At 37.5% G+C, this 16,381-nt stretch overlaps 1 protein-coding gene across 3 annotated transcripts in view; it reads left to right on the top strand.

The window, feature by feature from the left end:
- The window catches only part of LOC107723515 (cingulin-like), a 29,454-nt gene that overhangs the window by 1,760 nt on the left and 11,313 nt on the right, over positions 1 to 16,381 (top strand). For all 3 annotated transcript variants that reach the window (XM_016532181.1, XM_016532180.1, XM_016532178.1), the window contains exons 2-5: positions 10,818 to 11,084; positions 12,319 to 12,976; positions 15,522 to 15,622; positions 15,927 to 15,996. In XM_016532181.1, the coding sequence (XP_016387667.1) occupies positions 10,819 to 11,084; positions 12,319 to 12,976; positions 15,522 to 15,622; positions 15,927 to 15,996 (1,095 nt within the window). In that variant the 5' untranslated portion in view covers position 10,818. The remainder of the gene's footprint in view (positions 1 to 10,817; positions 11,085 to 12,318; positions 12,977 to 15,521; positions 15,623 to 15,926; positions 15,997 to 16,381) is intronic.

The raw sequence follows: 16,381 nt of genomic DNA, 5'->3' as shown, positions 1-16,381 counted from the left end.
GGGGGGGGGGGGGGTGCAAGAAGGGAAAGAAGAGATTGAGAGGGAGTTTGGCAGGAGACAAAGAATGTGAAGGGGAGTTGAGCACTAATGGAGGGATGCCAGACTCTTTAAAATGTGATGAAAGCTTATGATAGGCTACCCTTTTTCAGATGCTTTCTCACAGCAACTTGAGTCCTTAATTTGTAGAGTAATCTAGATTAACTCTATATCTCACCTCTGTCAGGTAAATCACCCCAGAGCGAATATCAGTGATTGGTTTATCCTTCTCAAATTAAAGGGGTCCTATTATGCTTTTTCACTTTTTGAATTTTAGTCAGTGTGTAGTGTGTATGTTTGGGCATAAAAAAGATCTTCAAACTCCCTAAGTCCACTCCAAAGGGAGATATTTCGTTTTTAAAAAATCTCTTTTCAAGAACTACAACGAACGGCTCGTTTGGACTACAGCATTTGTTTTCCGGGTTTTCTGATATCACAAAGCGGCCCATTAAAATATCATTAAAATAATTCCCGCCTACGGAAATTCGAATGGTTGGGGGGTGGGGAGGGGCAAGGTCGTGGTTAGAACGCTTGGTTGAGTGCATCAGACAAGACGACGACGACGAAGAAGTGTTGCTGTAGCCTCAGGGTTTAGCAAGTTATTACACATGCACAGGAATAATTATGTATGTAAATTTGTATGTTACAATTATGAAAACGTTTTTATAATAAATTGCTGACAGTACAATACTGGACAATGATGTAATCTGCAGAATTTACACTTCAATTATGAGACTACAGTGCTTCCCATACATTGAGTGCGGGTGTTTTTATATCACTGTATTTCTGAAGACTCATCATAGTTCTTTTTTGAATTCCATTTGATCAGAATAGCAAAAAATAAAATTCACAAATATGTCAAATTTGCCATCACATCGTTAAAAACACTCACACAGTGGCATTAACTTGTTTTCTGAAATGTAATACCTAGATAAAAGTATAGTCTTATAAATGAATTTTAAAGGGGTCCTATTATGCTTTTTCACTTTTTGAATTTTAGTCAGTGTGTAGTGTGTATGTGTGGGCATAAAAAATATCTTCAAACTTACAAATCTCAAAGTCCACTCCAAAGGGAGATATTTCGTTTTTTTAAAATCCCTTTTCAAGAACTACAACAAATGGCTCCTTTGGACTACAGCGTTTGTTTTCCGGGTTTTGTGATATCACAAAGCGGCCCATTAGAATATCATTAAAATAAATCCCTCCTATGGAAATTCGAATGGTTGGGGGGTGGGGAGGGGTGAGGCGAGGTCGTGGTTAGAACGCTTGGTTGAGTGCATCAGACAAGACGAGGACGACGAAGAAGTGCTGCTGTAGCCTCAAGTTATTACACATGCACCTGAATAATTATGTATGTAAATATGTATGTTACAATTATGAAAACGTTTTTATAATAAATTGCTGACAGTACAATACTGGACAATGATGTAATCTGCAGAATTTACACTTCAATTATGAGACTACAGTGTTTCCCATACATTGAGTGCGGGTGTTTTTATATCACTGTATTTCTGAAGGAAACCGACTGTCTTCAGAAAATTGGATGTCATTTTCATTTAATTTTGCATGTAATGTCTGATAAAGCAGCGTTTTTTGAGCGGAGCGCTGCTTTGTGTACAGCCGTTACCGGGTAAACCTTGATCTCTACCACTCCAACAGCGCCTCCTGCTGGCAGAGAATGAGTTTGCATATATATGTCGCCTGGGAAACACTGGACTGAGGTATAAATAAATTCAACTGTATAACAGTTTCACTGCAATTCATGTTATAATGTTAGAATTAAATAACAATAAAAATAACACATATGCACTTATCTGTACATAGTAAATGCAGTTATTTTTAAGAGGTTGTTGACATTCTATCTAAAACGCGATTTAGCCAAAAAAAAAAAACAATAACTTTACCACTCTAATATGTCTTGCAATATCCGTGCGTGCAAAAGTTCTGCGCGATCCTCTTGTTCAATATTCTCTGGGTCTGAATCCGGCTCAAATTGATATGGCAATATTGACGCCATCCTTAACTAAACTTGCTGCTTTGGCAAGGGGCGGGGCAGTACTGAAACACCGTCTAAGCTGTTCGCCAATCACAACGCACTGGGACAGCTAACCAATCACATCACATTTCGTTTTTCGGAAGGCGGGCCTTCATCAAACCCGGAACAAATCGAGCTGTTTGTGCCAGGATGGGGAGAAAGGTATTGTAATAATGTAAATTATGTAAAAAATAATGTTTTTTTTTTTTACCACCAAGCATGAGAGCATGTTCTAGTACACCCCCAAAACAAATTCAAGACATTGTAAAAGAGCATAATAGGACCCCTTTAATGGAAACTAGATCAGAGATTCAGGTTGTGTTTCACATCAGACTGCTTGTCATACTTGTAATATACACCACCTTTTGATTTCATAAGTGTTGCTGAAGTATGCTGAGAGGTTGCCATTGAAAACCTAAAGGATTCTGGGAATGCTAAGCATGCTTGTTCTTTCTGAAGTCATATTTTATATTGATATGAAGTCTGATGCGATGCATGTCTGAGCAAAATTAAAAGCTCTGATGCACTGATTGAGTCGCATTGATTTGTTATGTAATAGTCAGCGGAGACAATACAAACTATACTGATTGCACAGACGTCTCCTGAATCCTACTGCCTCAGTTCCCTGCTAATTCTATTAGACGTTCCACATCTGAGAGCTCGGCAGTCCCGATTCAATTTAAGATCTGAGAATTCAATTTAATGGAAGAACAAGAGGTTGCAGACTCTGAGCTGTGGACGTGTGTCCCTGGAGGGTCTGGTGTGAGGGTGTTTTTTTTAGAAGTGTGTACTGTGTGTAGAAGTGAATACAGTATGTGTCTGTCCTAATGTGTAAGTAGTAATAATCAAGTTAGACAGTCAAAAAAGACGAAGTCTAGATTTAAGTTACATCTAGCAATACTGTGTTTTTTGGATTGTGATAAATACAAATTAGTTGTGGACATACACTTTTGGTTTGGTACGTTATCACATTATTAGACCTCAACAATAATGGTCTGTTTACCAAGAAAGATAACTATCATGATATATTTTAGTATCTACACCAATGGATAATATAGTTCTGTTTACTATAAGCCTGCATCACAGTTATGTTGTCTACCGCCGTAAATGCTCAAGTTGTTTAAAGTCGGGTGCTCCTCAGTGTCGTTAGCGTTGTAGTTGTGTGTGGACTTGACTATTCTCAGAAAATTATAACATGTATTCAGTGGTGTATAAAGTACCTGAAAGACATACTCAAGTAAAAGTACAGATATCCTACCAGAAAATGACTTTGGTAGAAGTTGAAGTCACCGTTTAGAATGTTACTTGAGTAAAAGTATTAAAGTATGTGATATTTATTGTACTTAAGTACGAAAAGTACTTAAGTACTTTTTTTTTTTTTTTAAATCTTAAACGTACTTAAGTATTGAAAGTAAAAGTACAAGTAAATGCAAAATGGAAAAGAAGCAAATAAATATATATATATATATAAAAACTGTTCATACACAGCTTGAGTAGCAATATTGTGTTCAGTTTTAACTCTTTCTTCCATTTTGCATTTTTGGGTAAGAATAAAAGCAGTTAGTGTCTTAGTGTCTTTCATTCCAACATAAGAAAACATTTCTGGAATCTGCATCTGAAATAGAATTTAGATATAGGCTATTTACACAGTTTAATGTAGGCTTTTTTCAGAGGGGACATGGATGCATTTAACCTGCAGTCACAGATGACTGCAGATAATGTTTTGTTTTTAACATAAAACGCTGAATACTGTTATATGAAATTATTTTAAAACAAAAAAAAATAGTCGAAATGGGAAATTAAAACCGCCAGTAGGTGACAGAAAGGGACTGTTAATGAGTGAGTCATTGAGATTCAACCGATTCATTCAAACGACTGATTCATTCAGAAACAAAGCATTTGACTGTGTTAATGAGTGAATCACTGAATCATTTATTCAACCGATTCGTTCAAAAAGCTGATTCATTCAATAAGTAAACACCGTCCTTTGCTCAGAGATGCAAAACAGTGCTGTGATCTTTGTTTGGAACTATATTCGTTAGCGAAATTGAGCAAAAACAAGCAATATTATGTCTAAAATGTAAGTCACTTATTGCTTTACTGAACTTGTATAAAATTATTATTAAATATGTTCATGCTGATATCTGCAGAAAAACGGTACTCTTTGTGTGATATAGATTAAGTTAACTATATTAAATTATATAAATATAAAAAGCATACAGAAGCATTTTTGCCATCTACAATTTAGAATGCCTGGAATTTTGAGTTTTAATAGACTAATAAATCAACGTGCGTGCACTCTGTGTGTGATTTGGTGATATAGCTTACTTGATAATGTCAGATCGCACATCATTACAACAACACTTACCATATTATCGCAGACGATGCTGTATCGCACACCCCAGACTCAACTTGAGTGGAAAATGAATCATTCGCGGTTGTGCGCGCACTTGTTTGCACATGAGCACGATTCTAACTTGCAAGCGCCAGACCACTGATTTGTCAAACCTGCTTTCCTGCAGTCCGTGTTCTTCTGACTATTTTGTAGTAAGTAACGAACATGCTTTGGGGAAATGTATCGGAGTAAAAGTATACATTTTAATTAAGAAATGTAGTGGAGTAAAAGTAAAAGTTGGCAGAAATATAAAAACTCAAGTAAAGTACAGACTGATTCGTCAAACCTGCTTTCCTGCAGTCCGTGTTCTTCTGACTTCTGACTATTTTGTAGTAAGTAACGAATATGCTTCGAGGAAATGTATCGGAGTAAAAGTATACATTTTAATTAGGAAATGTAGTGGAGTAAAAGTAAAAGTTGGCTGAAATATAAAAACTCAAGTGAAGTACGGATACTTCCAAAATATACTTAAGTACTGTAACAAAGTATTATTACTTCGTTACATTACACCACTGCATTTATTAAACTTATTAAATTATTAGGATTGTGTGTAGTAGAGCACCACTGGTGGTGGTACGCAGAAATTTTTGTGCACATATAAATGTTGCTGTTTTACGTGGATATTGAAGTGCAAAGCTTTGTTTACAAAAAATAATAGGCTAGCAACCAAATGTTACAATGCACATATGAAATTATTTTTATTCACCCTTTACCTTAAGTCTGTCTATTTCTGTCACTTTTGACCATCAGAGTAAAATTAGAGGACACAAGTACTGTACTGTATGGCTTTTTTTTTAAATACTGAATCTGCTCATCTGATATTATTTAACACTGTTATCTGTTATTCAATGGTGCAGATATGGTGTCTTTTTGCATATGAATGGATGAAGGAAATAAAGGATCGTGGGGTAAATGTTATTTTTCGCATATTTATGAATTTAATAGTTAAAATGGTTTAGGTTTGCTACAGCACACAAGAATGCTCTTGTTCTTTTTTAGAAACAGAAGTAATACTGTATGTTCATTACTGTAGTGAATGTGTTTGCTGCCATTGTTCAACATTTCAACTGTTTCCCTAATGTGTGGAAGCTGAACAGGACTGTGGAAGCTGACAGTTTTTGGAACTGTACGCAATCCAGGAATGTATAATGTGACAAGCATTGTTTAGTTTATTATGATTGGTTCTCGGTTGCTAAACAACTCGCGGTGTCTTTCTAACACACCATTGTTTCACTTTGTTTACCTTCTGTCACTGCATTTCAGAAGTCTTTCTAACTCTGGAGTTTCATAACACAGTGTCAAATAGAGTGTTAACCCTCAAATTTACTAGGATGGGATAGGATAGGAGAGAATGGGTAGAATGAGATGGGATAGGTTCAGTGCATTTAGTAATTTATTAATTCAGGGGGGAAACTGAGGCATTGCAGCAGACATAAAACATAGAATAGTGAAAATAATTAAATAAACTAAAATACAGTGAGAGGAAAGAAATGAGAAACATTACTTCATTCAAGGTTAAAAGTGGAATTAGCTGGATTTAAGTGGGGTTAAATCTAGTTTTAAAAGCATTTAAGATGGGCAGAAGTCATCGTGAAATCACTATAAGATAAAATGATAAAGCAGATATAATTAACAGTGCTTTATTTTGAAGAGAGAAAAGGCAATGGGTTGATTCATATTGTTTTGCCATTAAAGCACAGCTACTTGTTCCTAGAGTGGTTGAAATCAACTGTGTTTGTTCAGGTTGCAAGTAAACCCCTGCATACCGTAGGCTATTGCCTATGAAGGGAACAGTGACATCTCTGATTTGGATCAGTGTATGTGAGCAGGACAGAGTGAGTGTGATAGAGAAGCCAGTGTTCTCAGCATAGCTGCCCTTGTTTTCTGCCCCACTTCACTGTAATAATGGGAAGAGGGTCCTCAAACTCCCCCCTCCGTCCCACTCACAGGCTTCCTCCATTCAGCCTATCAGATAATGCAGTGCTGAGAGGCTAAATGGTGTCTCTGTTTGTCTGGCCACTGACACAGAGGAAATGGATCGCCTTGGACCATGACCGATTTTTGCCTGTTTGTCTGACAAGATCACTGTTATTATAGAATAAATAATCTGACAGTCATCATGTGGATATTCAAAATTGATCGAGGAGAGTTAAAACAGTGTTGTTATCATTAAATAAAACAATTAAAATTTGTTTTCGTTCAATTAAGCTGAAATAACATAAAAAGTGTAAATTAGATTAGATAAATAAAAAGTGTAAACTTAAAAAAATGACATACTATAAATAAAGCTAAATAGAAATATTTTTAAAAAACTAATAAAATGAGAAAAGCACATAACATTTCTAAAACTAAAATTAAAATAAAAACTGAAAACATATAGAGCTAATTCAAAATAATAATAAATACCTTAATAGAAATAATCAGAGGTGGGGGCAAGTCACACATGTTCAAGTCTCAAGCAAGTCTCAAGTCCCTACCATCAAGTCTCAAGCAAGTCTCAAGTCACAGTACAAACAAATCAAGCAAGTCAAGTCAAGTCAGTGGCTCACCTCAAGCAAGTCAAGTCGACTAGGAGACAGATAATATTTAACAGATGTTGGAAAATTATTTTGCACTAAATATATCCAGCGAAGACTGGGATTCAGTCTGGGAGCACGCTAAATAATATGCAATGCTGACTACAAATCACCCCTTATATCAGAAAGAAAATGGACCCAAAATTTCCATCGGATATAGACACCCTATTTGAATTGTTTCTTTCACTTGACGCGCGTAACTCTTAAGCTGTGGGCTGAACGGAACTGGCAGCCGTGCTGAAAATATTACTAAATATCGTATGTTATAAATATAAAAGCTCATACTAGGGCCATTTTGACAACATATCTTGGATTGTGGGTGCAAGAGAAACATCACTAATCGATAAAACACTGTAGTTTCTGTGGTACAATTCCATATATTGATTTACAAAGAGGGATGCTTAACACTAAAGCACTGTTGAGAGGCAAACGCCAGCGAATTTAAAGTTTGACATCGTTAATTAATTACAAACATGAAATTAATCATTTATAATCACTTTAATTTAATGACAGACTTAAGCTGAATTTTAAGACCAATGCTGTTTTCAACTAACGAACAAGCTTACATACCTTTCCTTTTTGAAGTGCCGACGTCCTGGCTTTGTAAATGCATACAGCAAATGCATACAGTTTCGAAGTGTTTATCCAAACATCTCGGGAGATTCTCTTGCTCCCTGTATTTGGCGAGCTGTGCTCGTGCAGTGTCATGAACTACATTGTTCTTGAAAACTATTGTCATGGCTCAAAACAAGAAGCCTATTGCTGTTAATGTACATGTATCTTCCCCTGTAACTTATTGATTTCTTTGATTTTATAATAAGAACTAAATTGACAGCTATGCATTTAAGGCTATGATAGACTGGTTCAGTGGCTTGTGTTTTGTTTACCAAATTATGTCGCAATGATTTATAATAATAATTAGAGTTGTTATAAAGTCAAGTCCTGCCGAGTCATGAAGGTCAAATCAAGTCAAGTCTCAAGTCACTGGATCTCAAGTCCAAGTCAAGTCAAGTCAAGTCATTTTCTTTATTTAGTCAAGCAAGTCACAAGTCCTTAAATTTGCGACTCGAGTCAGGACTCGAGTCCCCCACCTCTGGAAATAATACTAAAATAACAGAGTTAAATCACCCAAACCTACTAACATTGAATGGAAATGACAGATTGAATGGAAAATCGCAATGCTTTCGAGTAAATAGCTCAAAGGCCTTTCTGTAATTCCGTTGTTACTCTATAGCTTTGTCATTTTTTTTTAAATGAAAAAAAAAAAAATGCTGTTTGTTAGTGTTTTTTTGTGTGAGTGAATTTGAGCTAAGAAAAGCACAATTGATTTGTTAATTGACAGATTTTACTCCTGATTTGAAATATCATATGTAATTGGAATGTGACCTTGTCCAACAGTTCAGAAGATTTTGGTCTTTGCCTCTTTGAGTAGACTGGAGCATGACTGAAAAAAACTGCCTAGAATATGGCCAAAGAGTGACCTGACTTGCCTCAAAGGAAATTTGATCAAAGTGGCAGCATTACTGTTTGGTTCAAAATGCAATATCTTTAAATTATGGCAAAAAATGAAAGACATACTATGATATTTGTTGCCATATTGCAACATGGCTACTTCACAGCATTTGTCTAGGCCCTGATAAATGTTTATCATATTCAGTGCAATGCCCCCCCCCCCGCTATCAGTAAAGAAGCCCGTCCTGATTTATAGTTCTTTTATGGCGTTCAAAGTCTGTTGTCTAGAACCGAAACTTCACCTATCTGAGTGCGAGAGCTGGAATTGTAAAAGTACATAAATACTGCTTCAACTACAATAAACACAGATGATGAATGAGTCTGAGAGGGGGGAAATGATCAGTGAAGTGCTGCTTCCGCTTTCTCATTACACCTGTATAACCCTCCACCTGTCTATCCATCAGCACAAGAGGCTCCCGTCTTTCTTCAGTCTGCTTTCAGTCATTGACATGGACACGTCAGCCGTCTCAGAAAGCTTTCTGGTGACAAAACACATAACAGGCCCATTCATTGTATTCACATTGCAATAGTAGTCATGAAGGCTCCTTTATATGTCACACAGTAAATATATTTCTTAACACTTTCTTAGTCATCTCAGGCTGAATAATGCTGTATTGGTTTATTGTGAATATGAGTTACTCAGTGGTGCTCTTCCCATAATCCAGTCATGGGAGCGAATGTCCCTGATTCTAGTTTATCGTGCATTTTATTACACTGGATCCTTCATCACTTGTGGAAGAGAAGCTGTACAGATCAGACTGAATGTGTTTGTAGTTTGCAGTCTATTTAGTGAATTGCAGAGCTGTTTTTTGTTACTGAAGAGGCTGATGAGAGTGATGAGAGTGAAAGACAGAAAGAAAAACAGTAAAGATGTACCAGTGTCTGGGAATGCACTTTGTTCCTTTGTCACACCCTTCATGCTTTAATCTGTTCCTTATTGAGATACTTTCATTCCATCACACCAGCCACACCTTCATTTTTCTACTTCATTACATCATGAGTAATGCTGGAGCTTCCCTGGGTTTTGTTGAGAAATAACTGGATAGATCTTAATAAAAAGGTGTGATATTTAGGATAGAAAGACAATGGAATGTCTACAACGTGAAAAACAAACGTGTGTATATGTGTGTGTTCAGGTTAATGAATAATGAAGGCCATTGGGTCTTCTGTGCCAGGAGTCAGAGATAAACGGGCAGCATGGAGTAGTGTGTGTAATTTAATCCTGCCTCGTTCGACTGTCTGCGTGTCTGTGTCTGTCTGTATTTCAATAGAGCACAGCAGTAGGGTTCTGCTTGTAAAAATCCCATTCAAAGTCTCCTTTAGAGAGTAACGTAGGCTAGAAACATTTAGGGCTGCACGATATATCGTTTCAGCATCAATATCGCATTGTGCGCACCCGCGATAGTCACATCGCAGGTTGTGCGATGTTTAGTATACTGACCGTTATATTTATACTCATCGTTTTCTTTGCTCACACACAGACACTGTGTCACCGGACGCGAACAGAACTGAACACGACTGCCTTCCCAAACAGCAGCATCCACCTCCGAAAGCAATGACCGCATTTATTTTGTTTCGTCTGCTCGCTCTGAGGCGCAAGTATTAACTAGTGATAATAACACATGCATAAAACAGTATACAAAACAGTAATGATACACACAATGTTCTGGGTATGTGCATGATCATTTACAGAATGTTTTTGCTATGAATTAGCCTAATGAAAGAAGTAAATTCCTGTAACAGTATGTGTCTGTTTTAAAGGGAATTAAGTAGGGGGAGATTCTCTCTACATACTTTAAAGTCGTAAAGTTTATCTGGTCTGGCAGAGGTGTCTGATTGGTCCACACGCTACAAAGTAAAGTGCATTTTTGGAGAAGAGGAAAGCAGTGTCCGTAGAGGGGAAGTGACTTCAGATCAGATTGTGCAGTGGAGTGTAATCTGAAGGACATCATATTGCTTCTGTCAGGGCCGGTATGAAGGAAAGGACATGCAGAGCTGTGACAGAAAAATAAATACTTTTTCTTTGTACTGATGTGATTCACCTCTGAGCTGGTTGCTTTGGTTGAAAGCATAGAACTTTTTATTGAAGAATTTTCTGAAACTGAGTGTGAAACAACTTTCTGGAACCCATAAGGAGTATTTGATCTGTTTGAGTTTGAGGTCACTGGCCAGATGCTTGGAGAAAAAATATATATATATTTTGACATTTTCACTTTGATATTTTCTTTATGTTTGTCTCTTTTTCTCTTTATCTCCCCTCTAGGATGTCTGCTCCTGTCTCAGGTAGGAAGACCCCCGTGGACCATGGCGTACAGATTCGCTTTATAAATGACCTGCAGGACACCGGAGGGGGAGTGAGTGGGCAGCCTCGGAAAGAGGCACCCAAAAAGCTGCCGTCTCGCTATGGAGTGGCAGTGAGGGTGCAGGGCATCGGTGGGCAGCCCTACGTTGTACTGAAAGAGGGAGAAAAAGGAGATTCATATGGAGTACAGCTGAGAACCCAACCACCTGCCTACAGCAGCCTGCCTAGGTATGCTCCAAATTATTATTTTGTTAAAGAAAACATTTATTTTTTGAGTTTTTGATGATCTTAAAACCACCTCAACTAAATAACTGTGCTTAAATGTTAAAAACATATTTTTTGCCTGTATATGAATATCTTTACTAAAATTCTTTTACAATAATTTTCTTCATGAATTTAAGCCACTTAATAAATAGTATTATTATCGAGCAAATTCATTAAGTGCCTTAATGGGTTAAGTTTTATAAAAGTTAGTTAGTTTATAAAAAAAATAATAAAAAATTTATTAAGAATAATACGTAAAATAAGTAACTTGAATAAATAAGTATTGAATAAGTAAGTGTTGACAAATTAGCATCTAAAACTGGAACTGGTTTTATGAATCTATATAAATTAGTGGTCGACCGATAAGGGTTTTTTGACAGCCGATGGCGATGCCGATATCTTGGAAGGCAGGGTGGCCGATGGCCGATATAATTTTATTTATTTTCATTTATATAATGAAACTGGCCACTTGAGAGCGCGTGTTCGCACGACAGGAAGTAAGTGCGCAAGACTGTCCCAGGTCTTAAAAATACCAAAGTGCAGTGCCCTTAACGCACACTAAACCCACACTATCTCGAATACCGCTCCGGAGCAGTATTCGAGGGTTAGTGTATCCCATCTTAAATTGTGTCATCTGTTATAGGGACTACTGAACAGACATTTATAAGTTGATTTTAAAATGCAAAGTATTGAAAATAATAATAAAACTCTGTAAACCCTTTGCGTTTTTACAACACTGTAAGTGTGTCCCATCAGGTAATGAAAAGTTGTACACACACTTGTGGTCTTCATGCTCACTTGAACACTTGGGCCAAATACAGGAAATACGTCATATAAGTGGTCAAGTGCAAAGACCACAAGTGTGTGTATTTGGACAAGGCAATTCTCCCTCTTGTTCGCTACAAGAGGTAGAATGTGAGCAGTGAGCAGTGTGAGCAGTGTTCACTCAACGCCGTCAAAATAAAAGTCCGTCGTGTCATCAAAATAAAAGTCTCGAACACATCGGCCAACCAGAAAAACTTATCGGCCGATGCCGATATTTGAAAAGTGCCAAATATCGGCCAATATATCGGCCTTGGTGATATATCGGTCGACCACTAATATAAATATTTTGTTTTGTTTTGGTATTTTTTTAAAGAATGTTAAATCTGTATAATTGATCTTTGTATTTCTCTAATTGTGTGTGTTTGTTTGTTAGAAGGAGAGAAGATGGAGTAATTCAGGGGCCATATTTCTCATCTGGAGAGAACACCGCTCTCCGTCGGGCTCAGTCTCATGGCTCCCTGTTGGATAGAGAAAACGGCAGCGAAGACTTCACAGATCAACTCCGACGTCCGCTTGGAGATGGACGCTCTGGTAGCTACGGCAACCTGGATGGAGGTATTGGTATGGGAGCAGAGAGGGAGCGGCCCAGAGAAAAAATGGAGAGAAATCAGTGGGGTGGATCCTACCAGACAGGGCTGAATGGCACCTTGGGACGAGGGAGAGGTGGAGGCAGTCACTACACCTCATCCGAATCAGTTGAAATATCTCCACACAACCAGCACACTCACAGCCAATCGGCTGTCCACTCCATCCACCAGACGCCTGCCCACAGACTCTCCGACAGGTTTGATTGGAGCTCTGCTGCACAGGCTGGTAACACTGGGACCAACACCAGGGGGCGCTATCCCATCCCATCTGCAGACGGTAGACCCACCTCAACCTCACAATTACCTGCTGCTTCTTTCTTCCCAAACACATACTCTTCACCACGGTCTTCCTCGCCTGCTTCTGCCTACAGCAGCCTGGGCCGTGGCACGAGTTCTGTCGCCAAGGTCACAGCTGTCTCTTCATCTGCTCCAGTTGATGGACATGTGAGTGATGGGTGAAATAAATTGAGGCTTCCATTATTAAAAGTATGCTCTACTATTTGTGTTTAACAATAATTTGGAATTTAATAACAAGTACTGAACCTGAGGGGAACAAATAATTTATCTCCTTTTTGACCTCCATACTATGTATTCTTGAGGTACTGTATCTTACATGCAGGTTTGTTTTCATAGAAATATTGGCTATAGCAACTTTCTCTGTTTCCAGCTAGTTCTGCGTTCTCTCAAAATGTTCTCAGCTTTGCCTCATCCATCATGTGGTCACTAGCTATGTTTACATGCGACCAAAACATCATTAGAAATCAGATTGAGGATTCGGATTGAAAATCCTTCATGTAAACACCACAGTTGATCCGATCGAGCTCTGTCTGAATGAAATTTTGTTCAGATTGGAAGGGATGGTATAGACCTGTGTAAGGAATTTTAACTCGGTTGTAAGGGAATTAATTATTATTATTGATTCAGGTTTTGATAGGACCGCAGATGGCTGGGGAGAAGACCGTTAGTTTTCCCGGTGGAATGTAGAGATCCAATGTTCGTTTGTGTCCGCTTATAGATTCAGGGGTTTCACTATCTTGAAGACCGGAATCCTACACCTGAAACAGTCATATTAATAGAAAAATAATTAAGCATCTAAATGCTTGAATCCGACTGTTTTCTCAATAGGATTCAAAAGTACCTAGCTTACATGCGTAGTGCTGTGATGTGTATATTTACAAATGTTTTAGGTCTTACAAATCTTTATTTTTGTCTTTTTAATCCTTCAAACAGGGTAAAAAAACAATTTTTACTAAATATTTGCTAAAAAAGCTTTTCAGACATACATGTCAGCTTTCCTTTTGATATGTGTTATCAAGGCAAAAACGACGATTATGATCGTGGTTGCTCTGGTGGCGTTATGTTTCCGGTGACTTTTTCCGCTTTTGAATGTAGCATCTGGGCACTACGAATGCACTTAAAGGGTTAGTTCACCCAAAAGCATTAGATTACATCTGATTTAGATTACGCTCCTCTGATGAACAAGTGGAGGCTCAACTCCCAGTTGATTCCAATAGATTTTGGTGTTAGCAAGCAAGTTAACATTGTATTTCTGAGCATAAAACTACATAATAAAAAATGTGTTTTTTTAAGTAATAAAAGCTTAATATTTAAGTAAATAAAAATGAATTGAAAGGGTTAGTTCCAGAGGCGGACATAGAAATGTAGTGGAGTGAAAAGTACAATATTTGTCTTTCAAATGTAGTGAAGTTAAAGTCATAAGTTCCCAGAAAAAATAATACTCAAGTAAAGTACCGATACTCAAAAAGTGTACTTAAGTACAATACATAAGTAAATGTACTTAGTTACTGTCCGCCTCTGGTTAGTTCACCCAAAAATGAAAATTCTGTCATTAATTACTCACCCTCATGTCGTTTCAAACCTGTAAGACCTCCGTTCTTCTTCAGAACACAAATTAAGATATTTTTGATGGAATCTGAGAGCTGTCTGACCCTGCAAAGCTACGAGAATACTTTTTGTGAGCAAAAGGAGAAAAAAAAAAACGACTTTATTCAACAATTCGTCTCCTCCGCATCACCCTGGTGCCATTTTGGAGAATATCCGCTGGACGTAAACAACGTATGCTGTTCTGTGTCAGCTGCGTCACACGGATACGTTGAATAAAGTCGTTTTTTTTTTCTTTTGTGCACAAAAGGTATTCTCGTAGCTTCGTATAATTGCGGATGAACCACTGATGTCACATGGATTATTTTACAGATCTCCTTGCTACGTTTCTGGACTTGGGAACATTTCAGTTGCGTTGCTGTCTATGCAGCGTCAGACAGCTCTCAGATTCCATCAAAAATATCTTGTGTTTGAGGCAAAAATAAATTTGTGTTCTGAAGATGAGCGAAGGTCTTACGGGTTTGAAACGACATGAGGTTGAGTAATTAATGACAGAATTTTCATTTTTGGGTGAACTATCCCTTTAATAGATTTTATTAATAATTAATTTTATTAATTAATTCATTTTAATTAAAAAAGTTATGTTAATATTATTCCTGTAGCTCAGACTATAAACTATATGTGTGCATGCATATATGTATTTAAATGTTTATTCAGTTTATTTATTTTGAATGAAATATATTTTTAAGTGACACTTCTCAACTCATTCTCGTTTACTTGGGATTGCATTCTCTTCTTTGTGAAGGATACTTGCCAAAAAAAGGGATCTACTCTTTGGAACAGCCTTTGCATTTGGACTATTTGAACCTTTGCATTTGCATGTGCACCTCGGATGCCTTAAAATGCTGTCAGAGTTTTGGAAGAATGTAATTTGAGTAGGCTACAGTAAAGCAATTCATCAACCTGATACTCTGTTCTCTCTGGCATTGAATGTCATTTAGCTTGTTGGTGTCAGCTGACAGAGTGCACACTTATGTTACTACTTAGATGTATCAATTGTTATCCACTCTTTAAACATTAAGAAATGTTACTTTATTTTTTTGCACATATTCTGTGTGGGTTGTGTTTGACCGTTATCTCCATTCAGGTAACTCCTGATCTTTTGATGGACCAGGGTCAAAGTTCGGGGTCAGAGTTCTCAACCGAAGATCAGATACAGCAGATAATCTACAATGTTCTTCATCAGGGGTAAACGTCTCGGTTACGTATGGTAACCCTCGTTCCCTGAAGGAATATGCGCTGCATCTGCTGCCTACTTATACTCACGCTGTGATCAGCGGCAGCTGGATGCAATAATCGCATGTCAATGTGCATTGGCTCGTTTAGTTTACACTCGAAGTAGATTGGTCTCTCTAAGCGAGATCCCAATTTCGTCGGTCATCCGACGTGACGTCGAGAGTGACCGACTGAAAGGGAACCATTGTTCTGATGCGTAACAGCAATATGTACAGACTAAACATTTGGTTACATTTTGTTTCTCCTAATTCTTCAGGAGTACAGAGGGAGATGCTGTCATTAAGCACAGAGTTCGAGTCATCTGTAATAAGATTCAAGGACTGAAGGTACAGTCTCTCACATTTTGAAGCATAAAACAAATATCAATACCTGATTATGTAACAAAAAATGAAAGACTTGTGATTCAGGTGCTTCGACCGCCATAACACAACCAGTTCAGCTTTTCAGGTGAACTGAAGCACGGTCGATGACAGAACATACAAAAAAGACACAATGTTCTATAGAGGCTTTAATACTAAATGAATTATATATTGAAAGGCAGTTCAGGTGTACTAAACCAGAGACTGTAATTGTGTAATGTCCTTGTGAAAGTCCTTCCCTTCAGTTATAAGAGCCATTTGGCTTTTTTGATAGAGATATTGCATATTTGTTTACTTTACTTTTTAGTGTGCTTTGAGATAAAGAAGCAAAATATATTATACCATTGCTGAT

This window comes from Sinocyclocheilus rhinocerous, unplaced genomic scaffold, assembly GCF_001515625.1.
Source record: "Sinocyclocheilus rhinocerous isolate Xijiao unplaced genomic scaffold, SAMN03320098_v1.1 scaffold241, whole genome shotgun sequence".
Classification (NCBI taxonomy): domain Eukaryota; kingdom Metazoa; phylum Chordata; class Actinopteri; order Cypriniformes; family Cyprinidae; genus Sinocyclocheilus; species Sinocyclocheilus rhinocerous.
The sequence above is the reverse complement of the archived record's forward strand: the minus strand, read 5'-3'. Positions and strand labels throughout refer to the sequence as shown.